Genomic DNA, 20,267 nt, shown 5'->3' on the forward strand with positions numbered 1-20,267 from the left:
TTTTCTATACTTATCTGTGGAATTAGCTCGAACCTGTAGTGCACTTGTGAAGCTTTTGAGACGTGGACTGCTACCACTGCGTTATCGTAAAGTGGAAGGTATTAAGGCGGTGAAGCCAGTTTAGACTCAGCTGGAACACTGACTGGAGGAATATGTGGATACGGAAGTTGTAGGCCTCAACAAACCCATTCAGTAATAATCTTGTATATGGCTGAATTAGCTTAAAAAATTAACCACATGCTCATCAGATTCATTTCCCAGATGCTGACCTGATCTCGGATGTCCTGAACTCTTACTAAGTTTTTTTTAAGTAGCACCCTGTGCTTGAATGTTTGCACTAGGCCTTTGTTCATTAACTCAAGAACCGAACACTAGAATACCAACATCAGCATCATCTAAAGCCCCTAAGTGTAAATTTAGTGTTTACTAGATTTTCCGGATTTCCCAGACTTGCTAGATTTAGCAGCTTTGGTAGCTTTGATGTCCATCTTGGTCTTCTGGATCCGAGAGAAGATCTCCTTGAAAAGAGCCTTGTACTCGGGAGTGTTCTGCCCCAGCCGCTTGTCCACCGCCTCCACCTGCTTGCTGATGCTCTCGATGGCTTCGGGAGTGGAGGGCGACTGGGTGGGAGTTGGGGGAGGTGCCGGGGTCGGACCCATTGCGCAGTCTTTCATGGACGGATCCCGCGAGACAGGTCGGGACGTCTGGACGCCGGCGTGACACAGGCTCTCCTCGTGGCGCCTGCACTTCCCCAGCAGCTCCTCGTACTTCTCCAGCAGGGCGTGGTACTGCTCGTCCACCTCCCGGAGGATGGACATGCCCCTCTTCCTCACGCTGTTGGCGTGGAGGGCGTAGCTGCCCCTCCTGCGGCCCGACGCGTCCCGGGCCACGATGGCGTTGAGCGCCGTGTCGCTGCAGCTTTTCCTCACCGGGCTGGACTCAGGTAGGGCCTCACCTCCGACGCCTCCCCCGCCCTCGGTCTCCTCCCGGACGCCGCCTCCCGTCTCGGCGGGCTCCGCCTCGAGGAAGGTGTCGGTCTCGGGCGTGATGTTCAGGACGGTCTGTGTGAGGGCCACGCCGTCATCTTCGCTGCTCAGGAGGAAAGTCCGAGCTCGACGTAGCTGCTGCAGCTCCTGCAGCTCCACCTCCAGCTCCCGGACCCTCGCCTGGCAGCTCTCTGCATCCTGAGAATGAAGAAAGTAAACATTTTTACTTAGCAAAATGTAATTGAATTTATTCTTCAATTTGTCCAGATACAGAACAGTCAAATCGTCTTCGATCCGAAAGCACTTCATTCAAAAATTTTTTGACCTGCACTCGTGTCTGGAGCCGGGAAAACTCTGCCACCAGCAGGTTACACTCCCTCTCCACGCCTTCCCTCCGACCCCTCTCCGTCCGGACCGCCGCTCGCAGAGCCGACACCGCCTCCCTCAGGTGCTGGTTCTCCTCTTCGAACGGCGGACGCTTGTTGACCGCAGAAAGGCTCTCAGCCCTCCCCACGACGAACTCGTCCTCATACCTACCAACATCAGAGACAAACATTTAGCTGGTGGGATTTTCTCATTGCCCTCCGTGGAGGAAATGAAGAGTTTACCTGGGTGCAGTGCAGAGCTCCCTCAGGCAGGGGAAGGAGTGGATGGTCTTGCGTCGCTCCCTCTTCTCCCTGCGGACTCGGAGCTGCTCCATGGAGCGGAGCTGCTCCACCTGTCCTGACAGAGACTCCACCTGGTTCTGCAGCGTGTCGATGGTTCCTGTTAACCTGGAAAATGAAGCACGGAGCTCGGTGAGAACCGGAGTTTAGAACAGGCGACTATGAAGGGGAAACCGCGGGACTTGTCTCACCCTTCGATCTTTTGCTGCGAGGTCTTGCTGTCCGTCACCAGCATGTGGTTGGTGCGTTCCAGGTCTCTGGCTGTGCTGTCCAGCTGCTCGTACACTTTGGCATGCTGCTCGTTCATGTCCCGGAGAACGTCCAGCTGCTTCGACAAGTACTAGAAGGACAAATACAAGTAGGAGGACTCATAAACATCCATCTATCCGCCACATTATCCAACTTTAGGAAACACTACCCAGATCACAATGAGTAAAGATTTGAACTGGAGATATTACCTCTATGAGGTGACCGTGCTATTTCAAAGTGCTACAATTCATTCGATGCATTAACATAAAGGAATATTCACAGGTTTTCCAGATCAGTATAATGTGTTCACGTGTTTTATGCTTAATTTGCAGTGTCAACCTCAGAAAGAAGATATTTCCAAGGTTTAAAATAACCAACCACATCTATAGTTCATTGTCTTGAAGTTTCTTGTTGATTAGTCTTCAAAAACGTTTTATTGGTGATCGATGCTGAGACTGGGCATACAAGTTTGTTTTTTTTTTGTAACATCGCAGAGTCCTAAAAGTCCAAACAATGTGTTTACAAATACAAATACAGCTGCTGAAAATGTTTGCATTTCTACATGGGCTAACATTCTTATGCGTCAACAGAACTATTTGAAACACAAAAAGGGAATATAAACTGACTTTCAACAATCCAAGACAAAACAAATGAATTGATAGAACTGAGTTGTGGGGAAAGGTATTTTAGAAAGTTTCTCTCTTGAATTCTTAAATTAAAATCTTGAATTAGTCTTTCTTGAGAATTGACTGTCATCTGCGTAATAGAAGACATCGTGCAAATCAAGCTGTTGTTTTTTACCTCCCAAGAATTGGTTGTTTTTTGAGAGGAAAATAGCTGAAAGCATGAAGCAAGAAATGGATTGTCATCTACATGTGACCAGAGAGATGATGACAACAAGTTTGATCCTGGAAAAACATGCGTTTGTCACAATGTCTCCACACAAAGGGAAATCTTTACTCATTCGAACATTCAAACCTCGATCTCTTGCACTTGCTCTTCATTAGTGATGTACATCTGCTGCAGAGAGTCCTCCAACTCTTTGTTCCTCTCCAACAGAGTCTTCCCCAGCTCCGCTGCCAGGTGAAGGTCTATAAAAAAGACAGAAACCAAGGGCAAAATAAGAGAATAAAGAGAATTCAAAGAGTCGCTAAAGTTTGAGAGATGGGACATGAGGTGAGGACGGAAAAAGAAGCAATGAATATTAATACCAAGGGAGGAAAAATAGCAGATGGATTGAGAAGACAAGAAAAATGGAAAGGAGCTAATCTCACTGAGAAAGACGTAATGCACAAGCACAATGTGGAGCAGTTTTATCACGATTAATGGGCTGCTCTATTTTAGGGAAGGTTATAACGGGGCCTGTGATGATCAGACGGTCCATCACGTCACCTCAGGCTGCACCAGGCCTCTTCAATTATAGAATGGGAACAGGAGGATAGAGCTGCTGGTGCTCCTCCTTCTCTCCGCTCACTGACTTGTGAAGGTCAAACGCTGGTGCCAAGATTGCTTGGAAAGACACCTCAACTGAGAGAATCGGTCGAGTTTCAACAGGCCGGGATGCTGCAGGCGTTCCATTACCACAAGAGCCAACAGGCTAGCAAATTCACATTTCAAAATATGCATCAAGAGTGCTCTGCTGACAGTAAATGTACTGGCTTTATTGGCGCTTCTTCGGCTGATAATGCACCCACAAAGTGAGATGAGTCACTGTCATCATGCCCCCTGTTCGAGGTGTGCCCTGAGTCAGCAGTACCGCTGGCCTACATTGCTCGGCCTGAGTCAGCAAGACACAGCAAGCGGCCTGAAAGCTAATGAAGTTGCCTCTCATGAAATCCTGCCTCCGATTTCAGCGATGAATGGCAACCGACTGGATGGATGCCAAGTCACTAGAAACTCTCAGTAGAAATGTCTATGCTTCAAGCACCAGCTGGAAACAAGCAAACAAACAAACAAAGGCAGAATACTGTGACAGAAAACTAACGCTGGTATTTGCTTTGAAGATGCTTTTCTTATTCCACCTTTCACTGACGATCCAGATAATTGATTGATAACCTGATCAGGGTGTACTGCACCTTTCACGAAATGTCAGGAGACATAAAAGATGGATGTCTCGCTGGAAAGAGAATCACAAGCATATCAGCCAAAAAGTAAGTGTTACAGTAATGCTAATGATATACTTTATTGATCGCCAATTCTCAGCGTTGAATCCATCCAAGACAGCTGCTGGAGCTCAAGGGATTTGTTTAGAGATCTGCACCGCTGCCAGCGAAATTCAAACCTGCAAACCTCCAAGTACGAGCTCACTTCTCTTACCTCTGGCCCTGCCCTTACCTTCATCAGACTAACAAGATGCAAGCTAGGCATGGCTCCACATTTTCCTTTGGGTTACTATCTTAATGAATTCCTGTGGGGCTTTAGCGCCAGCTGCTCAGCTGCTGCTAAACAGACGTCTTGTCAGTGTTCTAGTCAATGAGAAGTTAATATGAATGCAACATGTTTCCATTCATCCAGTGTTTTAATGGAGAAACATGACTGTTTATATGTGAGAGAAGCTGCTGGCTGTAACAAGTGAAATTGAAAGATCATCTTAAAAGTTAACAACAAGTTAATAAGGAGTCACGTCCCTTTACAGGCTTGCTATCTTTATGTTAACACAGCGACTTCAAAGACGATTTGGAAGAGGTGAGCACGCTAAATCAAGTTATAAACTTCGCAGTGGTGAGAGCAAAGCTGTGTCTTTGCTGTACATTGAAAAACACTTCGCAAGTAATCAGATTCCTGTGGGGCTTCATGTAAAGATCGCCTGGCTGAAATTGCTTAAGTAGATAAAACGCTGATTTAAACTGCATCAGCATAAGTAAAACCAGACAACTCAAACGCTGTTTTACTGTCCACATTTAAATGTGAATCCCTCTTTGGCTCCCAGTGAAGGAAAGTGAAGACTAAAGAGCCTCAGGCCTCAGTGAGAAGACGATAACAAAGGAGGAGGAGACGAGGAGAAGAGGAAAACCAAATGAGAGGATGAGAGGAAATGAGAAACGATCGATAAATCCCACCGCACAAGCAAACAACTTTGCAAGTCAATACCCGCTACAGACACGCATCTGTTCGCTCCAGACAGAACCCACATTGACACGCACAGGATGAAATCACTGGGGCTGTAATTACGTCATGTGACGCTCCAGATCGCTTCAGCTCGTGTCGTCTCAGAGATAAACTCTTCAACCTGCAGTTAACAAATCCAGCCGAAGGTCCTTGTCTCTGAGACCTTGCCGGTTTCTGCAGTGCGGACAGATGCATTCGGAGGGTGATGTCTTTCGCAGCCCGTGCTAAGCTCAGAACTGCATATCACCTTTGAGATTCACCGGAATGTGGAAAACAGGACTTCTGCTGTTCCTCTTTTCCTGTGCTGCAGACCTGAGCTCCTAACTGAAAGAGTTAAACAAACATTCAACCACCGGAAATTAATAATTTACTGCCACAGCGGAGAACCTTGATGCACCTCATGATCCAAAGCAGCTGTGTTATGGACTCTGTTTTGCCATTTCTGCCCTTTAATGCTATTTAGATGACGTAAACAAGCACAGTCGTGGCATCTGAACGGTGGAGAGAGCTTCTGATCAGATGTAAGTCAAGCGAAAACGCGTCCAGCCTCAGCCGGCTGGGCCACGTATTCACTCCTTGGTTGTGTGCCAGGCGAGGCTCTGGCTAACACACAATAGGCCCAAACAAAGAAGCATCCTAATGACACGTCTGCGTCCCCCGTTTTAAGAGCTGAAATGCGAGCTACATCATAAGCAGCCTCTACGTTGCACAGGAGGACTCAGCTTTCTCACATCCGCCAAACCCTTATTCTATTTTTTTCAGGCATTTTTTTACAGTCACGATATCAGCTGTCCATGTAATACTGTACTTAACTTTAGTATCTGGTTTAAAAGCCACTTTAAAACCAGGAATATGGGTCGACATTACAGGAATCAAAAGCCTGAACTGACAAAGAAAGAACTAATACCACTTTTTGACATTGAGTTCAAGTACATTACATAAACGTCCAGACAGGAGATATGAATACACCTCTTAAAGTTACATAAATTTCTCTCAAACACAGTCAAAGTGGGCTTTTGTGCCTTTTAACCTGCTGAAAATGCAACTGAAAATGCACTGTTTTTATGTTTTTGTTTCACAAAGTTGTTGCGTTCATAAACAACTCTGACTTCGGCATTTTTGTTGAAGTTCCGTTTCTCTCTCACAGCCTTCAGGTCGGCTCGGCCCGATCCTGCAGAACAGTGGCTTCCCAGTGATTCCCATCTGACAACACGGTAATTCAATGATGGCGGTGTGTCTTACTGAAGGACTGGCGACATCTCCAAATGTCACCCGACTACAGACGAGCGAAGACAGTCAGCACTTTACAGCCCAGCTCTGCTCCATCTAACGGGCAAGCGTTTGAACAATTTGATCAATTTCATCCATGTTCACTGCTGAATCTTCTCTCAGTCTCTCTGATTGTACTCCTCTTTCTCAATCTTCCTTTTCCACCAGCTCCTCAGCTGAAAATCCTATCTTTAAACCTTGGGGGAGGATGTATAAATCCCTGACATTAAGTTTTCCTTGAGAAACATTGAGTGAAGAGAGAAAAAAGCTTTCTGAATAGCATCCAGGATTGTGTAAATCTACAGCGTCCATCAATATTCTCTCTCAAACACAATCACACACAAGCCAACACGATTTTCTTTTTGACTTTTCCTTCAGTTTCAACCTTTCTCAGTCTCTTTTCTTCATTCAGCTCCCAAAAATCAAAGCAGAAACGTCTATTTTTACCACCTGACCGGTAATTCTTTGTACTGAAACGGCTGATAAATCTGACATCATACTGATGTGAGTGTGCATGTGCATGAGTGTGTGTGTGTGCACGTATGTTTAGTGAAACCACAGCATCAGCACAGCTTCACTGCAGCCGGGGGAAAATGCATCAGTGTAATTAGCTCAGCTGGTCATGGAGCAGGATGTGGAGAGACGAGGAGGGGAGAACATCAGGAGCCGTGTCTTAGACCGAGTCTACGCCACATTTCAAGTGAAATATTTCACATTTTCTCAGCAACGTTTGGAACACGATGTCTGTTTTCATGGAAATGCTGAAACCGATGCAGTTAGCATGCCAGGCCACGAGTTGGCACTGTTGCTGGTTGATGCGATGACAATACACAGAGACATTTTGCAAGAAGTTGCATTTTCCAGTGGCTCCGAGCACAATTGTCAAAATTCAAGTTTTTCTGTTTGGCTTTTGTGCACATAAATGGACAGCCGAAGCACACAGTACTTCTTATGTCGGGCTTTCTTGGAGGTGAAGGTTTAAAACAAACAATTGTCAAAAATAAATTACAAAAAACAAAAAGACACTCTGCAAAGATTCAATACAAAGAGGTATGAAAATGCTTCAGTTGTCCTGAAATATATACATATATATGCACACACATATCCCAATCCCATCAGTTTGGTCACGATGGTTCTAAAATCAATTTGCATGTTATGTTTCATAACATGCAAATTGATAAAACATAAAAACAACCAAGCCCCCAATCCCTGGAGCTAAATCAAGTTTTTGAAGTTTGACATTGTCCAAAATTTACTTTCTAAATGTCTTTGACAGTTATGAGTTCCCCTGATCCAGAACGCAAAGAGTCTGTACTCGTCTATATGGAAATCGGCTGATAGCCGCTCCATCTGGTATGAAATTAATCTTCAGAGAGCTTTAAAATGATTGGTTTTAAAAAAGAACGCATTTATGAGAAAGAGTCTGATTTGATAAGCATCACCGAAGACAGGTCACGTTTGGATATATTTTGTATATTACAGCTGTCGAAGTCATTACTACTCGCATTGTAAACTTGGAAACTTTTCTTTGCACAGGAAGCCCTTAATCCCAAAACTGTTGTTTTAACCTGGGATTATTTGAAGATACAAGTGAGAAGATTTTGGGGGTAGTTGTTAATCCAAAGGTAAGAATTATTCAGTTGCATTTTGACTGGTGTTTGTTATGAGCTGTACTTTCAAAGTGAAGGCCACAGTGAATCTCTCTAAACACTGTTTGCATCGACTGTCTTCATTATATTTACTACAAAAGCTGTTATCATGACAAACCCTGACCATACAAACCGTAACTAATAAGATTAATCAAGTTTTTCTTGTTCATATCTTTTGCTGAGATTCTGTTATTAGTTATTGCAATCTGTGACAGAAAATGTTGAAACGTTCAAGACTGCAGCTGCATTGTATTAAAACACAGAGCAGGGCGCCAACTGCAGAGACTTGTGCAGCTCTGACTTTAACTAATGTCATCTGTTGCTTAATCTAAGATATATAAGATATGGAATTGAACCAAAATATACAACTTGGTACGAGTGAATTTAGAATTCAGCATTTACATGACAACAGCAGAAACACTGAAAATTATGTAGTTAGCATGCCAGGGTATGATGGGTTGGTGATGTTAGTCGTTTCTGTCATGAAACCACACGTGTGCAATAAATAATAACAAGTGGCGAATACTTTGATATTCGCATGAAAGGACGACAAAATCTGGATTGCTACTCTGAGTAACTCTCAACTATTCAAATGAAGTCTGGGCATTTTCAAAAAGTTGCATTGTCTCCTGTTTTCACAGAGACACAGTTGATTCCACCTTGGGAGTAGTTTTCAAATAGTTGTGTTTTCCAATTCACACTGTCGTGTCAATGAACAGCGAAAACGCAACGAAAGTTTTCGAACTTCTCTTGAAAACGTCACTGGAATGAAGCCTGAGAGTGACCCAGATTCCTGGTGGACCAATTATTGCTACGTTGCTGACAGGAACTTCACTCTCAATGAAGGTATGGCTAAGAAAAAGATTGAAACACTTCTGGTGAGTTACTGGCAGAATGCAGCTGGCTTATTTCTAAATAATCAAACTTATGTGGCCAGCAGGTATAGATTTTCAGTTTAGTGAAGATAGAACAGGACAATGCAATGATGCCAGAATTCTTATGCACAGTGCAAGTAATTCAGTTTTTTGCAACATATTTATTGTTGGTCACACCATAAATTTGCAATACCATTTGGAACTCTACTTTTTTTGTTTTATCCATCAGCTGTGTCTTCAGGGGACTGTGCACATATTTCTTTCAAGTCTAAAAATGTGCATTACCAACAAGCATTAATGCGCAAGTGCATGAACTTATGTTTATTGATGATATTGTGAGAGATGCAATATACTTTTGAGACAGCTAACTTTCTGTGATCCTGCAGAATCCGAAATTATTATTTTTAGATTTAAAAATAAAAATCTCTGAGGAGATTCTCCCACTTTAAGCCTCTAATTGATGAGAAGTGGTGGTTTTGTCGCATTAAGTACATCTTAAATTAGGAATTAGACAGCTTATTGGATTGATCGGATGATACCGTCTGACACTGACAGCTCGGGCCCTTGTTGTTGAGAGAAAATCTGGAGCTGGTTGAGTCTGGAGGTGGATTTTAATCCAGGGGGGAACCAGCCCCTCCACACGGAGGCTTTGTTCCGGAGAGGCCGGCGGTGACCGGAGGAGGGATGCTGCGGCCGTCTTACCCTGCTCCAGGTCCTGCTGGTCGTACCACGGCTCCTCCTCTTCGGTGATGAACTCCTCCATTGTCCCTGAGCTCAGCATGGATGGTCTCCCACCACCGCCCGCACTGCCTCCTCCTGAAGCCGCGGACAGACGCGCTCCGGGCGGCGAGGATCCTCCAGAAGGCGCGGCGCTCGCCGCTTCCAGCCCGGGATCGTGTTGTTGTGTCTCTCTCCTTCCTCTGCTCGGTCACTCCCACCTCTTCCCCGTCTCTGTCATCACCCGCACCGCCTCCATCCCCGGTTCCTCCCGGCGCTCCGTGCCTCCTCCGCCGCTGCCGCCGGTGTCGCCGGTATCGCCGCCGCCGCTCCGGACGCGTCGGACGTGGCAGCGCTGTCGCAACGGATCCGCTCCCTGTTTACAGCGGCTCGCGGTGCGTTCAGGACCGTCCGTCACCCCGGCTGCTCTCCCCGCCCACGTCGCTTTGAGTACAACCTCTCGTCTACACTGACCACAGGGGAAACCTCCAGATAAATCGGACACACTGTTAATTTAGACTTTCCAATTTTTGCTGCTTTTTTTCTTCAAATAGCATACCAGGATAATATTATAATCGTATTTTCTATAAAAGGTAAGCAACATTTAAAGATAAAGGGAAATTTCAGAGTGTAATTGAACGCATCATGTTGTCATACATCCTCCCAGATGAAAAAAGCATCCCTGTTTTCCAGTTGTCTCGGAATTCGGAATTCCGAACACATCACGTCACTTATTGGGAAAGCATGGTTTATTTCAGATCATCGCTCAACATACATGACACACAAAACACCAACAACTTTAAATGACCAACAGCAGTAGGAGGCGGGCTGAAGTCAGCGGTTTGTTTATGCATGTCCTTTAAATTATATATGGGGTACATTATTTTAAATGCAACTTACAAACAAAAAGCCAAATCAACAAAAACAACAACAACATAAAAAAAATAAAGAACAAAGCATATCAAAAATATAAATAACGATATTCCTTTTCTCTGATTATCAGTCTAAACTGTAACTCTTAATTATTCTGTATTTTAAAGCGTTTTTTGAAAATTAACATTGAGCTACTACATTTAAGTTAGTCACTGAGATTTTATCTCCCAGAACAGAAATGTGTATTCCAAAAATCAAGTCAAGAACTAAATAAACTAATAATTTATCTATTATTTTCTATTTTCTATCATTTATGTCGTAATCAATCAGGCTTAGAGAGAACATGAAGCTAAATTGAACTGTAAACCTCATAAATTTACTTTGAATAGAATTTTTTTTCTGCTTTTGGTATCTTCAGATCAGCTGTAAATCATATGTTGTTATCCTATCAAATAAATCACAAAGTTGTAAGCATACAAGTTCAGCTGGAAAGATTAGGTAGTAATAGTGCCAAATGGAGTTAAATATCTACTAAATATACAAGATTAATTATCGAAAATGAAAAATATGTGTTCAAAATGATGTGTCTTGGAGGATAATTAATAATATCTAATTAAATCCAAGTCACCTATAAAGCCTGGGTTCCTCACATGGAATTCTTTCCATTAATAAAGTAAGATTGAAGATATAAAGATTTTATTAGGACTGATATGAAAGCTTAGTAAGTCGTGTTTTTAATGACTGAAAAAGATCAAGGTTTCCCACCAGCAGTATTAAGTATTTTGTGCCCCAGTAGAGGGAACTAGAGACCCTTTTATACCAGCCATGCAGCTTCACAGCTTTTTCCCACCATGAAGGTTTGACATAAAGATCCTCCTCCCTTTACACAGTATTAAGTTGTCATTTTCAGTATAATGATCACAATATTGAACCCTAGATTGATATAAGTGCAATATTTGATTTTATTTGATCTTTTGTTCACAGCTAGAAAAGAAAAAGACAAATCGCGAAGTACACGTTATCTAAAAAATGCTATTTTCTGTGTTATTGTTCTCTCGTGGGTGCTTGAGAACACCTTCAGCAATTACAGTCAGCTAATCAGCAGGGGTTCCCAACATGTGGTCTGGGTCTTCTTTAGTGAATGCCACAAATCTCTGGACGGGTCAGTTATATGTCGCAGAAAAACAGATGAAAACACTTCCCAGGATGTGAACGGACCTTGAAGCTGCTCTTTGCTTTGAGACTTGGTGCTTGGCTTCAAGAGAGGGTGTCAACAGTCTTTCCTCCAAGGACAAAAAGGTTTGACAATAATAGAAAGCAGGTGTGGAGATGTGTGTTTTTCAGGTTCTTAAAGCAACAGCCTTTTTGGGTGTCTTATATAATGAAAACAAGCAGAATATGTTATTGTTTGTGAGTCAATTTGAAATCTGCTATCATGACTCAGCCGTTTATACAGCACAGAGAGTGATGGCGATGATGAAGCTCTGACACCTTATGACATTTTGCGACGACTGATCGCACCCTGTGAGGTTTATGATGGTGGAACTTGGTTGAATAAGCAGTTCTTTAAATAGTTTATCTCAAGCACCTGCCACTCTGATGATGTAGTTTCTTAATCGGTGGCTGCCTCCTTCAAAAACTGCTGAAATCCAGAATATAAAGCATCTCCCTGAGGTTCCTCAGGTCTGAATCACTGCATTTACCATCAATAATCCTTCACATGCACTTAAAAATCCAGAGGGAATGGAGCTCTTCAGGCTATATCCCAAAAAATGTGGAATAATCTTCCCTTATCGTCGAGGTGAACAACTCATACAACCGGTGGAATCCTTGATTTGTTATTTGTTAATGGCTGCAGGGATCCACAGGGTTTCAACAGCTTTATAACTATTCTTGCGTTTCAAGATTTTAAATTGTTAAATTGTCTTGTAAATAGTTGTTCTTGCAACTCATTTTATATTTGATGCTGTGAAGAAATACCTTTCTGATCCCAATGAGGTCTCTGATCTGAGACATGCTGGTCCAAATGACAGTTATTTGCATTTTCTGAAAGACCCGTAATGCAGTATGTTCTTGATCTCTGCTCCCAATAATCTTTTTTTCTCCAAATCTGTGGTTGTTACTGATGTAGCTCTTAACAGTGGTCTTGGTCTTGTGAACTCAATTTCAAGGTCTTGGTCTCTTGACTCTTTCTCTGCCCCTTAAAGTCTTGGTTTTTGGGTTCATCAGTCTTGAATACAACACCATTGTTTGTCTTCCTCATTTTTATCACTATTATATGACTTTTTGAGTAGAACATTGTATTTGAAGCACTGTGAGACAAATACTAGTAAACTGGATTCACATTGCACATTAATGAGTTTACACATAGTCATCACAGTGTTAAATGAAACAATAGACAATTGATTAAAAACAGGCATCAGGAGGATTTTCCTGGTTAAACCGAAGGGTTAAATCAATATATTTTGCAACTCAGGAGGATGTTTTATGTTGTGAAAGCAATAAATATTGTTCATCGTCACACATGTGGAAAGTAATTGACTACCTGAGTTAATGGACGAGCTTTTCATCAGCTAATGGCGCTGCTGCGGTGAAGCCTGAGTGCAAAATCAGGAATATCAGACCACTCCAGAGAGGAAAATGGGATTAGGGTGTAGCTCACACAAAAGTATACAAAAAGCTTTTTAGACAAGAAGAGAAGAAGCCTTGCATGCTTAAGCTTTTATGCTCTGCAGAGAATTCACAGTGAACACCTCAGCCTCCCGCATTTTAAAAGTAAGTTTAAATATCTTCACTAAAAAAGAAAATGCACAAAGTTTATATCAGAGTATTGACTAACAACAAGCACAAGAAGAAAAGGGATTGTCCTTGTGTCATATGAGATAAAATGAAAACAGAAACGATGACCTTTGGACCATTATTAGTTCCCCTTATCTCGTATTGTATTGCATAGTCTTGCAATGTCTCTTTTTTTTAATCCATTTTGGAGCTTCTTGTGCCTGTTGTCTGACAGTCTTTCAGCGAGGCACCTTTAATATGTCATCTGTTTTCATCTGGCATATTTTACATCTCTTCAAAGGTTAGGAGGTTGAATTTTGGTCAGAGTTCATGACTGCTCTCTTTACCATACAGAAGTATCATTTCCGTTCTCAGCAGGTTTATGGTGAAAAGGCTAAGTTTCAAACTTAGACCAGTATTATCGCAACATCACTAACCAAACTAAACCCTCCTATAGGGAGAACATGCAAACTTCCGGACCTTCTTCCTGTGAGGTAAAAACGCTAATCACTGTGCCGCCATCCACAAGTTCCTATATTAACGTAATGAAAAAGAAAAACCCACAACACAACAAAAACTTTGCCGCTGAAATGTGGAGAAGGAAAGGAATGTTTTCCATCTGCTTTCAGTTTGAAACAGCGGCTCTGCAGCGGGAACAGACTGCAGGAACGTCCACAATGCTTCTTACAGATTGTTTTAGTACCTGATACTGGAATGGGGCCATGCTTAAATGCAAAATTAATTGATTTGAGTAATTAATTAGAATCAGAGGATTTTTTTTCATGTATATTCAGAAGAGACCGATTTCAGATGTTTTTTCATGTTTCTAACAATATATTTTACCAAGGGAAGACATTTTTAGGATAATAAAGCTTGTAATTAGGGACCGAGCCCGAGGGCGAGGTGGCCTCAACTGAGGCCACCTTGCCTGAGGGCAAGGCCTCTATTGTTCTTCGTCTGTTTCTTATTATTAGGGACCGAGCCCGAGGGCGAGGTGGCCTCAACTGAGGCCACCTTGCCTGAGGGCAAGGCCTCTATTGTTCTTCGTTCGTTTCTTCTTATTAGGGTCCGAGCCCGAGGGCGAGGTGGCCTCAACTGAGGCCACCTTGCCCGGAGGGCAAGGACTCTATTGTTCTTCGTTCGTTTTTTCTTATTAGGGACCGAGCCCGAGGGCGAGGTGGCCTCAACTGAGGCCACCTTGCCTGAGGGCAAGGCCTCTATTGTTCTTCGTTCGTTTCTTATTATTATTATACTGACACCGTCTTTAAACGCAGTTTTGACCCCCTAAACATGCTCAAAAACTCACCAAAATTGGCAGGCACATGCAGACTGGCAAAAAATTTTATCCAATTGAAAAATTAACCCCTTAACTCCATCCGCTCTCTAGCGCCACCTAGAAACGTGAAAAAAGCCCACCGTAACTCGCAGGAATGTCGCAGAGAGATCAAACCAACTCTCATGCGTTCGTCTCCTTGAGATCTACAAAAAAGGATCTGATATTTTTATGCTAAATCCAACAGGAAGTCCGCTATTTCAAGTTATATGTCAAATTTTGATGAAAATCAGCCGAAAATGACTCCTCCTTTAAAAATTATCTGCACCGAGAGCGCTTGTCGTGGAGACGTCAGAGTAGTGCCAAATAAAAGAGGACAAGTTTCTCTCACAAAGTTGTTAAAAACTTTTTCAAAAGTCTCAGGGTGTGGATTTTATTAACCCTTAAAGTTTGAAGTCTGAAAACGCACTTGCAACACTACAATGGACAGTGCGACCCGCACGAATGTCGCAGAGAAATAAAATCAACATGGATGAGTTCGTCTCATCGAGCTCTACAATTTACCAAGAGACATACCTATACCTAAATCCAACAGGAAGTCCGTTATTTCCTGTCAAATCAAATGTGCCTCAAAACACTTTTCACTCAAAACCACTAATATGGACTGTTTCACCCTTCACAGTGTGGTACAGAGAAAAGAAACATATGCACGCGTTCGTCTCATCGAGATCTACAACTTACTCACTCGTACCCATGACCTAAATCAAACAGGAAGTCCGTCATTCACACTTTTATTGTACATTTTTGCTCAAAAACTCTCTCCTTCTTCACCAATTAAGGCTTCCATGGTCAAAATTATAAGTCTGACTGCTCTGAAAACTTGAAATATGTAAAGACAACTAAAATGCCTATCAAACTTGAGGGTGTTTTTTTCATTTTGGGCAACGGGAATGCCTATAACCAGCTGTTTTTACCAAAGAGAAACTGTGTGTCTGCCGAGTCACACTCTAACATCATGTGACCTACTTATGCCATATATGGGCATTGAGCCTCAGGGCTGATCTGAGAGCTGCTGTAAAACATTCTGCATGTTGTCCCTGCTTTCCACAGTAGATGGCGCTCCGTGACCATAAATCACACGAGTGATGGATTGCTGCTCAAACAGGCAAATGAATGTATGGAATCACACTCACATGGATATATTGGTGTTTGACATAGTGGAGCAGACATGACTATCAAAATAAGAGCCTCACACCCCATATTTTTGCAAAATATGACATTTTTAACAAAGCACAGGGATAATTTCAAATTCAACAGTGTTAAAGGGCAACTCCGGTTTTTTTGATACCTGGACCTTATTTATAGGTGTGTGCCTGCTCATATACTCACTCAGACAAACATGGTGCAGCTTGGATTCCTTCAGAAGTTATTTAAATCCAACCGATTCAGCGGGGGCCACGGCAATGGAGCTTCCTGCACTGCAATCCATTGCCGTGGCCCCTGCTGAATCAGATGACAGATGCTAACAGCTACATGTTAGTGGATGGGAGATGCTAACAGCTACATGTTAGCGGATGGGAGATGCTAACAGCTACATGTTAGCGGATGACAGATGCTACCAGCTACATGTTAGTGGGTGGGACATGCTAACAACTCCATGTTAGCGGATAGGAGATGCTAACAGCTACATGTTAGCGGATGGAAGATGCTAACAGCTACATGTTAGCGGATGGGAGATGCTAACAGCTACATGCCAGCGGATGAGAGATGCTAACAGCTACATGTTAGCGGATGGGAGATGCTAACAGCTACATGCTAGCGGATGGGAGATGCTAACAGCTACATGCTAGCGGGTGAGAGATGCTAACAGCTACATGCTAGCGGGTGAGAGATGCTAACAGCTACATGCTAGCGGGTGAGAGATGCTAACAGCTACATGCTAGCGGGTGAGAGATGCTAACAGCTACATGCTAGCGGGTGAGAGATGCTAACAGCTACATGCTAGCGGGTGAGAGATACGAGATGCTAACAGCTATATGCTAGCGGATGGAAGATGCTAACAGCTACATGCTAGCGGATGAGAGATGCTAACAGCTACATGCTAGCAGATGAGAGATGCTAACAGCTACATGCTAGCGGGTGAGAGATGCTAACAGCTACATGCTAGCGGGTGAGAGATACGAGATGCTAACAGCTATATGCTAGCGGATGGAAGATGCTAACAGCTACATGTGAGCGGATGAGAGATGCTAGCAGCTACATGTTAGCGGATGGAAGATGCTAACAGCTACATGCTAGCGGATGGGAGATGCTAACAGCTACATGTTAGCGGATGGGAGATGCTAACAGCTACATGCTAGCAGATGAGAGATGCTAACAGCTACATGTTAGCGGATGGAAGATGCTAACAGCTACATGCTAGCGGATGGGAGATGCTAACAGCTACATGTTAGCGGATGGAAGATGCTAACAGCTACATGCTAGCGCGTGAGAGATGCTAACAGGTACATGCTAGCGGGTGAGAGATGCTAACAGCTACATGCTAGCGGGTGACAGATACGAGATGCTAACAGCTATTTGCTAGCGGATGGAAGATGCTAACAGCTACATGCTAGCGGATGAGAGATGCTAACAGCTACATGTTAGCGGATGGAAGACGCTAACAGCTACATGCTAGCAGATGGGAGATGCTAACAGCTACATGTTAGCGGATGGGAGATGCTAACAGCTACATGTTAGCGGATGGGAGATGCTAACAGCTACATGTTAGCGGATGACAGATGCTAACAGCTACATGTTAGTGGGTGGGACATGCTAACAACTCCATGTCAGTGGATAGGAGATGCTAACAGCTACATGTTAGCGGATGGGAGATGCTAACAGCTATATGTTAGCGGATGACATATGCTAACAGCTACATGATAGCGGATGGGAGATGCTAACAGCTACATGTGAGTGGATGGGAGATGCTAACAGCTACTTGCTAGCGGATGAGAGATGCTAACAGCTACTTGCTAGCGGATGAGAGATGCTAACAGCTACATGTTAGCAGATGACAGATGCTAAAAGCTCCACGTCAGTGGATGGGGGATGCTAACAACTCCATGTTAGTGGGTGAGAAAGTGCTGGAAGTCTATGGAGGAGCAAGGTTCCCAGTGACTTGGACTTCGGTCATCAAGGTACGAGGACGACCTCAGTCGGGCCACCTTGCCAGAGGGCGAGGTCCCGTCCAACGCCGCTTGCGGCTTTAATTAGGGACCGAGCCCGAGGGCGAGGTGGCCTCAACTGAGGCCACCTTGCCTGAGGGCAAGGCCTCTATTGTTCTTCGTCCGTTTCTTCTTCTTTTACTGCCCGGACATCGACAGCCAATTTGACCCCCTAAACATGCACGAAAACTCACCAAATTTGGCGGGCACATCCAGACTGGCGAAAAATTTTATAAAGTGAAAAAATTAACCCCATAACCCAATTGGCTCTCTAGCGCCACCTAGAAACAGTAAAATAGCCACAGCAACCATTAGGAATGTCGTAGAGAGACCAAATTGATGTGGATGCGTTCGTCTCCTCAAGATCTAAAAATCTCTCATTGACAAAAATGTCCTAAATCGTACAGGAAGTCCCGTATTTCCCTTTCAGTGTAAAATTTGGCAAAAAAAGACTCCTCCTTTAAAAATTATCTGCTCCGAGACCGCTTGTCGTGGAGACGTCAGGTTGGTGCCAAATAATAGAAGACAAGCTTCTCTTCCGACGATGTTCAAAACTTTTTCAAAAGTCTCAGGGTGTGGATTTTATTAACCCTTAAAGTTTGAAGTCTGAAAACGCACTTGCAACACTACAATGGACAGTGCGACCCGCACGAATGTCGCACAGAAATAAAATCAACATGGATGAGTTCGTCTCATCGAGCTCTACAATTTACCAAGAGACATACCTATACCTAAATCCAACAGGAAGTCCGTTATTTCCTGTCAAATCAAATGTGCCTCAAAACACTTTTCACTCAAAAACCACTAATATGGACTGTTTCACCTTTCACAGTGTCGTACAGAGAAAAGAAACATATGCACGCGTTTGTCTCATCGAGATCTACAACTTACTCACTCGTACCCATGACCTAAATCAAACAGGAAGTCCGTCATTCACACTTTTATTGTACATTTTTGCTCAAAAACTCTCTCCTTCTTCACCAATTAAGGCTTCCATGGTCAAAATTATAAGTCTGAATGCTCTGAAAACTTGAAATATGTAAAGACAACTAAAATGCCTATCAAACTTGAGGGTGTTTTTTTCATTTTGGGCAACGGGAATGCCAAGACCAGCTGTTTTTACCAAAGAGAAACTGTGTGTCTGCCGAGTCACACTCTAACATCATGTGACCTACTTAAGCCATATATGGGCATAGCAGCTGCTCTGGGCTGATCTGAGAGCTGCTGTAAAACATTCTGCATGTTGTACCTGCTTTCAACAGTAGATGGCGCTCCGTGACCACAAATCACACATGACTGAAGCAACAGTGCCCCTGCAGCAGCAAGCCACTGAGGAAGCAACACTTGAAACACATTGGAATGATCTAAACAGCTGTCACCCTGCAGAAATGTCACCTGACACACACCATACACCTGAAATCAGTCTTTAAGTTGGTGGATAAATGATGGATGGATGGATACGTGGATGCACAGACAGACAATGGGATGTATGGAATAACGCTACTCTGACACTCAAATGGATATATTGGTGTTCGTGAAAGCAAAGAACACATGACTATCAAAATAAAAGTCACATTGTTGCAGAAAATGACATTTTTAACAAAGCAGCTTCATAATTTTGGGTTTAACAGTGTTAGTGGAAGCATGTACTACATTTCCAAATTATAAGGTCAAAATTCCTTCAAAATAAAAGCCCATTTACAACAGATAATGAGGTCGTCATGAAAATGGATGTTTATGGAGGAGCAACATGTATACATTGGTGTTTGCTAAAGTGGAGCACTCATGACTATCAAAATAAAAGCCTCACACCCCTTCAAAATAAAAGTTGCTTTTTTGCAAGAAATGACATTTTTAACAAAGCAGCTTCCCAGTTTCAAGGTAAACAGTGTTAGTGGAAGCATGTACTACGTTTCCAAAATGAAAGCCCAAAATTCCTTCAAAATAAAAGGCCATTTACAACAGGAAATGAGGTCAAGTCATGAAAATGGTTGTTTATGGAGGAGCAAGGTTCCCAGTGACCTGGACTTCAGTGATCAAGGTGCAAGGACGGCCTCAGTGGGGCCACCTTGCCAGAGGGCGAGGTCCCGTCCAATGCCGCTTGCGGCTTTAATTAGGGACCGAGCCCGAGGGCGAGGTGGCCTCAACTGAGGCCACCTTGCCTGAGGGCAAGGCCTCTATTGTTCTTCGTTCGTTTCTTATTATTATTATACATACCGTGTGTTCGACGGCAAATTTGACCCCCTAAACATGCTCAAAAACTCACCAAAATTGGCAGGCACATGCAGACTGGCAAAAAATTTTATCCAATTGAAAAATTAACCCCTTAACTCCATCCGCTCTCTAGCGCCACCTAGAAACGTGAAAAAAGCCCACCGTAACTCGCAGGAATGTCGCAGAGAGATCAAACCAACTCTCATGCGTTCGTCTCCTCAAGATCTAAAAATCTCTCATTGACAAAAATGTCCTAAATCGTACAGGAAGTCCACTATTTCCCTTTCAGTGTAAAATTTGGCAAAAAATGACTCCTCCTTTAAAAATTATCTGCTCCGAGACCGCTTGTCGTGGAGACGTCAGGTTGGTGCCAAATAAAAGAGGACAAGTTTCTCTTCCGACGAT

At 43.3% G+C, this 20,267-nt stretch overlaps 1 protein-coding gene across 1 annotated transcript; it reads right to left on the reverse strand.

The window, feature by feature from the left end:
- Positions 1-281: 281 nt before the first annotated feature.
- On the reverse strand, positions 282-9,859 carry LOC115393615 (cerebellar degeneration-related protein 2-like). Its single transcript, XM_030098701.1, has 6 exons — positions 9,504-9,859; positions 2,879-2,991; positions 1,843-1,991; positions 1,595-1,759; positions 1,312-1,519; positions 282-1,184 (listed from the first exon to the last, which is right to left on the reverse strand). The coding sequence occupies exons 1-6, from the start codon at positions 9,580-9,582 to the stop codon at positions 417-419; spliced, it is 1,482 nt and encodes a 493-aa protein (XP_029954561.1). The 5' UTR covers positions 9,583-9,859; the 3' UTR covers positions 282-416.
- Positions 9,860-20,267: the final 10,408 nt, after the last annotated feature.

This window comes from Salarias fasciatus, chromosome 8 (assembly GCF_902148845.1).
Source record: "Salarias fasciatus chromosome 8, fSalaFa1.1, whole genome shotgun sequence".
Lineage (NCBI taxonomy): Eukaryota > Metazoa > Chordata > Actinopteri > Blenniiformes > Blenniidae > Salarias > Salarias fasciatus.